The sequence below is a fragment of the Chaetura pelagica genome, unplaced genomic scaffold (assembly GCF_000747805.2).
Source record: "Chaetura pelagica isolate M959 unplaced genomic scaffold, ChaPel_1.0 scaffold28, whole genome shotgun sequence".
Lineage (NCBI taxonomy): Eukaryota > Metazoa > Chordata > Aves > Apodiformes > Apodidae > Chaetura > Chaetura pelagica.
In genome coordinates, this window is record NW_009954303.1 from 33586 (window position 1) to 42897 (window position 9312).

General features: G+C 42.9%; 1 protein-coding gene across 1 annotated transcript in view; it reads left to right on the forward strand.

Annotated features, from left to right (window-relative positions):
- Window positions 1-9064, forward strand: part of LOC104394318 (tumor necrosis factor receptor superfamily member 10B-like) — a 12161-nt gene extending 3097 nt beyond the window's left edge. Inside the window, exons 3-11 of the mRNA XM_010003896.1 lie at window positions 915-1008; window positions 1876-2007; window positions 2200-2311; window positions 2886-2959; window positions 3341-3430; window positions 4428-4462; window positions 7111-7410; window positions 7902-7950; window positions 8784-9064. Coding sequence (XP_010002198.1) covers window positions 915-1008; window positions 1876-2007; window positions 2200-2311; window positions 2886-2959; window positions 3341-3430; window positions 4428-4462; window positions 7111-7410; window positions 7902-7950; window positions 8784-9064 — 1167 coding nt within the window. The remainder of the gene's footprint in view (window positions 1-914; window positions 1009-1875; window positions 2008-2199; window positions 2312-2885; window positions 2960-3340; window positions 3431-4427; window positions 4463-7110; window positions 7411-7901; window positions 7951-8783) is intronic.
- Window positions 9065-9312: the final 248 nt, after the last annotated feature.

Here is a 9312-nt window from a genome sequence, read left to right on the forward strand (position 1 = left end):
GGGGGGGAGGAGCCGCTCACGGGTCCCGTCCTGGCGCGCCCGGGGGGAGGGGGGAAAGTTATGAGTCGGGCTTTTTGATCGTCCTCACGTTATTGAATGGGGAAACCGGTGGTTTTCTCAACTACGCGATTACGGAGGAGATTTTCAGTCCCCCGGCGGGAGAGTTGAATGAGCGGCGCTGCGGGAACTCTCGGTTTCAGCCTGGAAATTGGCCGCTGATGGCGATGAGCGCCGGGGAGCTTCGCCACCTTTCCTTCTTCTCCTCCTGCTTTACCTTTTTCTCTTGCGTGTGTGTAGTAAGTGAGGGATGTACTTGGGTGGCCCCAAACCCGCAGCATGGGAGCTGCTCGGGAGCCTGGCCGAGGGGTGCGCAGCCCTCGGGCTGCTCGGAGAGGGAAAAAAGTGCCTAATGCTCCTGTGGCTACAGTAAATTATTTTTTGCTAATGACTCAACTAACTACTTGCCTACTCGGATTACAGAGCTAGTGAGAAATGCTGGATGGGCTCTCCGGGGCGTTCCTCCGTCTTCTCGGAGGAAAACTGCCACTGACCCTTCTGAATGAAACAGATGGAAGGAGGGAGGAATGAATCGCTTGTACGAAGTAGAAACCTCGGCCTCTGAAGTTCAGCTGTAGCGAATTAGTGAAAATTAAATAGAAGTTAGAGACGGAGGTGGGGATCTGTGGGTATAGTTGCCTAAGCTTGTCAGCCACTGAATGGTTCTGCTTTAACCCCAGCTTTGTTCTTGTAATTACTGCTGTGAGTGGCACACTTAGCAGAAATTAGCTTGGGTTTCCTTTGTGGCTTCCCGTGAACTTGTGAATGTGTTTTCAAGTCTTTACAGGAACTCTCCCCGCGATGGTTATCCTGTCCCGGGAGGATGAATCACTCAAACACCTATGTCTCCGCTGCAGGTTGCGCTGCTGATGGTGCCCGGGCTGGGAGCAGAGGGCTGCCCGGAGGGAGAGTACTTCAGTGGAGGTCACTGCTGCGTGCTTTGTCCAGCAGGTAAGGCTTCAGGCACCTGGAGTGGATAACAGCCACGGTTTTCTCCCAGAGGAGGTGGCTGCGCATCACTCTTGTTTTTCACGCTGCACCCGGTGGAATCACGAGGCTGCTGCAGCTGGGTGGCTGCTCCGTGCTGGTCAGGCCTGGCTCCATTTTGAAGGGAGAGCCCCTTGCGCAACAGGCGATGACTGGGAGAGATGCCTTGGCAGCCAGCCAGGAAACCTCTGCCCGCTGCTCAGGATGAAGTCTTCCAAGATGGGTGGTGTGTGCGTTTGTTTGGTGTTTTTTTTTTCTCTGAGGAAAAAAAACCACCGAAAAGCAAACAAAGCCCCTAACAAAGCCACACAACGAAACGCTTTGGCTAGCACAAAGGGCAAACCTAGGAGAATTCTGATATTTCTGTATCTGTAGGTAAAATTTAGGCTTGCCTTTGCTCTCCCCTCCTTGCTCAGTGTGTGCAGAGCTAACAAGCTTTGTGCCAAGAAGCACCTTGCCCTTAGGTAGTACTGGGAGCTATCGGCTGGATTTAAAGATAATTCTGACCAAGAAGAGAGGTTGTTTAGAGCAATTCTCCCTGCGCCTGCCGTGCCTCTTCAGAGGACAAGAGGCTGGGCACGGGTGACTGAGCTGCCATGTGAGTCATCCTGGTCTCTGGTGTGTTCTGGTGGAGGTGGCTCCTTGGCTACCACTCCCTGAGTGGCAAGCTGTGAGCTTGCCTCCTCACCCTGCTGCAGGGCTCGGTTCACCATTCACTTCCAAGGGCTTGAACTTCCCTCAAAATGGCTTTGTGTTGTAACATCCTGTTGCAGTCCTCTGCCTGTTAAGTGATCCTCTGAGTCTCCTGCTGCTGCCACTTCTCTTCCACAGGTACTTACGTTGCTGCCCACTGCAGTACTCCGCATTCACGAGGAAGATGTGAGAATTGCACTGCAGGAGAGAGTTACACTGCCCATGCGAATGGCTTGGAAGAATGCTTAACCTGCAGGCAGTGCAAAGACGGTACCAAGCACAATTTTGATGACACCTTAACCCTTTTCCCCCTTTTTTAATGTGTCCTCTGAGCTTTTTGCACTTCCAGCCATTGAGAATACTGAACTTACTAATAAATTGCCTTTATGGCCTGAGTATAATTTTTGCACAGTTGTAGAGAGTCACAACTTCTTATATTTGTATCTTATATTTTACTTTCAGATCAGATAACTTTGAGAACCTGTACTCTGACACGTGATACTGAATGCCAATGCAAACAAGGGTATTTCTGCCCTACTGAGGGCTGTGAAATATGTCAGAGAAGGAGTACAACGTAAGTTTGATAATTAATATAAGCGACTGTTTTCCTTCTAGTAGTGTTAAAGTTGTGGCCAAATCTGTGCCAATACCTAACATGATTATTAAGCTGTATATTGTTCCCCTGAAGCCAAATAGGATTATTGATGTGTTTCAATTTTTAGTGTCAAATTACATGAGGTTGAGACCTAGGAAGATACAGCTTTTGGTATTGTGCTTCTTGCTTATGGCTGTAAGCTTAATATTTTTCACACCTTCAGATTCGTACTTCCCCACATACACATGTGAATGAGTGCTGTTTTAGCTGGTCCAAAATTTCAGGAGGTAGAACCACTTGTTGAAGGAAACTAACTGCATGAATAATGCATCTGCTCGGACACTCAGGCTAACATAGATAAGTTTTATCTGCTTTGCTTATATTTAATCTTGTAGTAGTATTTTTGTTTCTTTAAAGGTGCACTTTTTAAAAGGTTACCTGTTTGAGTGTTGTGTTTATGTCTCTAAGCTCTGCCTGAAAAAAATCAAGCCTGGGCAGAGCTTCGTATTGCTCTGGAAATGCTGATAGAAACCTCTGTTGCTATCCACTTCAGGTATCCAGAAGGGAAAGACACTGTGCAGAACTGCAATGCTACCACAGGTGTAGGATGTGACTCACCTGGTCAAGGTTTGGTACTCAAATACCACTCAGCTTGGTTGGTTGGGTTTCTGGCTTCAGACTGCTAACACCAGAGCAGTCTGTAAAACAGTGTTTTGAGCTACTGTAACATGTTTAAGAGCTGCTGTATTTTGGTCTTAGAATTACTTGCTGAAGACAAGCTCTCAGAAGTTGGAACAACAAACCATCTTAAATTTCTCGCTGTGAAGAGCTATGTGTATTGCTAGGGGTTTCAAAGTTGCAACAGTGATGCTGTTGGAAGTTACAAATAGTGCAAAGATTTCTTTTACATCTATGTCTGAGAAGCAGGCAAGACTTGCACTTAAGGATATCTTGTTTGGGGACTGCTTCAGTACTTCTGTACTAATTTTGTTCCTTTTTCCTTCATAGGAGGCTTAGCTATTGTCGTTGGTCTGACTGTCTTGGTTGTTCTTGTTGTATTGCTGACCTTTATAATTAGAAAGCTGAAGAGTAGAAAAGGTAACTACTTGATTACCATCCATGAACTTCCCAGAACTTGGCAAAGCAGACACTAAGACTAGCCCCTTAAACAGGGGCCTGTTTAAGCTCTAGCTCATTTAGTATGTGATTTAAATTACTATTATAATATTCAATATTAATTCAATCAGCTCCTGCATAATGGAAACTAGTTTAGTTCAGTAAATAAAATGCATAAACTTTGAGCTTTCTTGCTTGACTGAGAGATGCCTTCAAAGCAAGGTTAGCATAAGGTCCTTAAAAGCCTTCTGATCTAATTGCATTGTATTGGCAAAGTGTGAGAAAAATCCATGTATGAGTTCAGACATGGGGCAAGAAGTAGCAACTAGTTAGATCATTAATGACTTTCATTCACTGTGTTTGGCTGTGGGGATTTTTTTCTAGCAATTGTTGCCCTGTCATCATTTAAGTCACTTACCATCAAACAAAGCCATGAATCTAACATTCATGGTAAGTCCTGTGTGAATTAGTTGGTGTTTGGTTTTTTTAAGTGGAAATAGGGATTTTCCTGTGAAACTTTGCACTAAAGCATATTGAAGTTTTTGCAACTAGTTTAGTTAAAATAATTTTTAAAATTATTTTGAATAACTGTTCAAATTATGTCTTATTGATTGTATTGCAGTAAAGATTATTTCTGCCTTTTGTATTGAAGTGGCCCAGAGAAATGCATAAGTTGGAGGTGGGGGGAGGTTGAAAAAGTGGCTTAAAAGCCGAACTGCATCTTATGGTCTATATTTTACTAAGCAGGACCCTTCATGCTCTGTATGAAGGCACAGTGCAAAACCTGTGCTATTAGTGGAGGCTAAGAGGTAAGGGTCTCATGAAACATGATAGGTCAAGGAAACTAAATGGCTTGGGTTGGAGCTTTGGTTTGTGTTACAAATGTGTATATAGCATATAAATCTTGTGTGAATTCAGCTGGCGTTTTTAAGTTGCTTCAATTCCTAAAAGTTTCTTAGACATCCATCTTGTTTTCCAGCTGCTTCAACTGATAAAGATGTGGACAAAGGTCTGGTAAGTATATGATGGATCAAGTGTTTCCTCTCAGTTTTCTGCAGCTTAGTTGTGCACTGCTTAATTGTACCTGAAACACAGCTCTCTGTTTTCATCTTGCCCTAGACCTATGGGTAGGATGGGTTCCTGTGATGTGACAAGTTGTGATTCATACAGGGCTGGATGTTAGCAAGGGACTGATGCATTCATTAGCTGCATGTGTCCACTGCAATTACCTTTCCCAGGATTTCCCTTAAAAAAATGCTGCAGCCCATGGCCAGAATGTTTTGAAAGTGGAAAAAAAAAATTAGGCTAAGTGTAAACTTTCACTTCAAACTGTCTCTAAGTGATGCCTTGATCCAATTAGTTAGTTGCTGTTGCATTTGTCCATTCCCCAGGCAATGCCATCTATAACTTGCATGATGGTGTTCTAGCTTTCCTTGCATTTTGACTTACAATTTTGTGTTCATATGACTGACTTACGTCATCCAGCAAAGTGACTGAGTATTCCTGCCTTTTAGCTCATGTTGCATATTGGGTGTCTAACTTGGTCCTGTGCAGTCCTATAAGACAAGGGGCTCAGGGCTCAGAGCATACCAGTTCAGAAGTACATCCCTGAAAAGGCTTCACAAAGTTGAGGCTGGCTACTGGCATATGTTCCCCTTTAGAGCCAGGTTCACCCTGGCCTCCTTTAGTCAAACTATTTCAGAAGCTGCTGTTGAGTCTGAAGATTATTGCTAGTTAGCATTTTGCAAGATAAATACAAGACTAGCTTGTATTTAGCTAGTCTGGCTTTAGCTTCTCTGTTTAGAAGCTATGCTCCTGACAGCATGGTGGTGCAAGAATGAGATCAGTCTTCACTATATAATGGTGTGTAACACCAAGCTGTACAACAAATCTGTCTTGATAAGGATCTAAGAAAAATGTCCAGATTTCTCTACTAGCACCTGTGCCTTCTTCCTGCATCTTCTCCCTGCTGCCTTTCTTGTCCCCCACCGAATGCATACACTGCTCACCTGGTGTGTGAGCTCTTACTAGCTTGATGTAATCAAGATGCATTTAATTACTTGAAATGTCTTGGATACTTGAAGAAACAGAATCAAAAGATGTGTTAAAAACATCACCTTAAATTATTTTCTTTTTTTAAGGTCCATAAGTGGCTCAAATACATGAATCACCCATGGGTCTTTCTTGGGTTGTGTGCCCCCACATGCCCTGGCCAGGTTCACAGTGCTTCGTGTATTCATAGAAGCTGATGAAGAAATGTGACAGAAAACCTGGTCAAAATGCATAGGAATAGGCAAATTAAACCTCTCTTTATGTTGAATAAAAGGGTAGTAGAATAATGCAATCACAAACTGGTGCACGGTGACACTTAGCTCTGACAAGAGAGTTGTCACAGACTTGAGTTGCAATGTCTGCATACTTGGAAGTGTTCATGCTACTGTAAGAAAAAGCATATCTGCTGAGGAGAGTTACACTAAGACCAAGTGTTTTGGCACCAACCTGCTGTTCTTTACAAAGTACCAGTGAATTTATACTGCTGTAAAAAAAAAAAAAAAAGTTGCTGATACTTCATTTCATTCCAAAATAGACCAGCAGCTATTAGTGGTGCTGTGTACCTTCAGTTGCTCAGCTACTTATTTAGAACTATTCTATATAAATAGGATCAACCTGTTCCACCTGTTTGCACCCTTAAAGTGGATTCAATGTACAACTACATGTGTGATATGTGGGGTCGTCCCCCTCACATCCCTGCTTACGCATGTTGGTCACATGGTGGTGTCACACCTGGGTCACAGACCTTGTACAAACAGAAATCATGGTGCCTTATGCTCCTGGGGGAAACTGTCCCTTAATAAACACAATCCTTGTTGGAAGAAGTCACTCTTTGGCCTGATTTTCCACCTTTAGAAAAAATAAAATTCCTAAAGCTTTCCAGTTTTGGCACTAGCTGATATGCCAGACAGATGCTGGTCTGCTTTGTACTTGTACTGTTCTTGATGGCTTGGATCTATACCCCCTGGCATATGCTTGTTTAATATTTTAAGAATGCTAAAAGTGCTACAGCCCTCCTGGCTTCTCTCTTTGCCCCCTCACAGAAACTATGCAATGTGAACTGGTGCTTATGGGCTTATTTCAACTCATTCTGGTTTGTGAATCTACCAGAAGAAACTTAATCCAGTAAAAAAAAAAACAAACCCAAAACTCAAGCTCATGCACTTGCATGGAGCTGATACACTATTAACAGCTTGGCAAAAGCTCTGGGAATCAGCCTTGATACATGGGGAGGCTTGAGGCCCCTGTTGCTGTTAAGTCAGCTCAGGTGCAGCAAGGCAATTTCATTTCCTCCTGCCTCAGGAGGAATGCATACCTTCTATGCCTGGAGTAGCATGCAGCAGTACGTGCCAGTGAAAACATGAGGAGAAGTTTCCTGCATTTATTGTGGAGGTAGCCTGTGAGCCTTACTCTGCAGAACAGCCAGGGAAGTGAAGGATCTAAGGTTGAAAGCTGTAACTTCTGCACATTTGTAACTTTACCAAACTAGCAGCTCTCCTCTCATTTCTCTGACATCTGGTGACTTCAAGTATTCTGGCTTTTTACCTCCAGACTGTCCTTGAAAGTCGACCTACAAAATATTTCTTCAACTATGTTCTTACTCTTTACAGGAGTCAGAGGGCAGTACTGAAAGCCTGATTTTACCACGAGACACACCTGCAAATACCACAGTCAACCTAGAGGATGAGAACTCTCATGAGAGCCCAGAGGGCCAAGCCCAAACCAATGATAACTTGGAATTAAAAAACACATCACCAGAGGAAAACAGTGATCAGCTTTCTGAGCTGGGCACCACCTCACATTGCAGCTTAGGGTGCCACATGGAAAGGTGCTGGAAGAAGATCACCAACCCTTCACTACCAGCAAAAACTAGGCAGAATCCTGCTTTTTGTCGGAATGCCCCACCGAAGGTACGAAAGGGTAGGATGCCAGCAAAACATAGGGTAAGTGTGTGTGTGAAATTGTAATTGTATTTTCTCTGATACATGTGCAGTTTCAGTTGAGTTCATAGCTGTTTCTTGACTGAGTGCCGTTTTCAGGAATAATGACAGGGAAGAGAAGGCTTTGCCTTAAAGATGGAATAGAAAGTATGGGAAGTGATATTGGGAAAACAAACTTCAGTTTCTCATTTAATCTGCTCAGCCTCTCTCATCTCCCTGATCAATATTTACACAAAAGTTAGTCTTTTGCAATACTAGCAAATGTGTTTTCTCGTTGCTTCACTTTGGAGCTAGTAGGTATGGCTGTTTCAGCATGTGATTTTTTTCATTCAAATACATTCAGCTGTGCTGTGAAATCTGACCTCCTCCCCCTGTTGGTGTGTATGCTGTGAAAGCAAGCTACCAAATCAGGAGAGAAGTGTTCTGAAATGTTGGAATAATGGTTCAACTTTGTATTACAGGCACGACGCACACACTGTCAAATACAAGTTAAAGATCTCTCTCAAAGAGGTAAGCTTTCCATAAATGACAGAACCTGGAATTTGAGGTTTTTTTCCTGTTGACTTTAGTCTACTGAAGGAATAGTGTAGGGAGGCTAATGAGTATTGCTTAGAGCTATAACGCTTTCAGATTGCTATAAAATATGCCAAAACAGAATGATTACTATGTTTGAGAAAAGCTGTAATCCCCATGGTGAATTGAAGTGTGGCTTTTCTGCACAAGAGTATAGTGCAGTCATGCTTTTCAGAGTAAGAATGGTACAATATTTATGTATATGTTTTAAACAAGTTTGCATTGTAGCAGTGTACTCTGCTGTAATGAGTGACACGTAGGTCACAGCAGGAGAACTTTCTGTCAAATGTCCTCTCACATGGAAGACCACATTGCATCAATGTATTGCTCCCTATGGCCTGCAAGTTGATGTGCTGGATGTCCAAGGGACCTGTTTTGCTCATGCTGATCTTGGCTTGGCAAACCTATACTAGTAGCACAGTAAAGTGGTTAAAGCCTACTGCTGAGTAGCCCTATTAAGCTTAAGCAAAGACTTGCAGGCCAATAAAGCCCTTCTCCAACCACCTTTACTGAATAGTGTCTCATCTGAAGAGGCTGCTTTTGAGATAGGTAGACTGATACCTTTAGCTTTGTTCAAGATCACTCAGTAGGGAAACTATTTGTTCTGTCGCTTCTTAAGTGCCAGACCTGGCCTTGCTGTTGCTGTTTGGTCTGTACCTGGATTTGTTGAACATTAATGGGAAAACATATACATTAGCTGTGAAAACAAAAATCTGTATGTTAAAACCTAGGCTGATGTATGTTGTGTGTTGGTTTTGTTTTTTTTTCAGAGCTGAGAGATACCTTGCAGGTCATTATAAATGAAGTACCACCCAGAAAATGGAAGCCACTTATGAGAACTCAGCTGCAGGAAAATGATATTACTAAAATTATTTATGACTTTCCTAATGATAGAGAAGAGCAATGTTATCAGATGCTTCTCACCTGGAAAAACACACTGGGAGAAAAACAAGCTATTATTAAATTACTGGATGAGTTAAGGTATCTAGATACCAAGGCTTATGATAATGTATTGAACACTTTAAAAAGTAATAACATTATAACTAAATAAGAAGCTAAAGATGTTTATCATGAACTTTGAAAATGCTCCTGTGTACATAGATATGTCTACAAACTTCCTGTAAATGAGGATGTCAGCACACTGCTAGGAGAAGTGATGGCAGGGACTTGATATCCTTCTCACCTTCATGCAGGGAGCTGGAAGTGACTTAACACGGTTGGTGTTAGCACAGAATCCGGTTGTGACGCTCACGTAAGGTTTTTTGAGTTGTCTGATGGGAAACTCGGGCGCCGGATGCC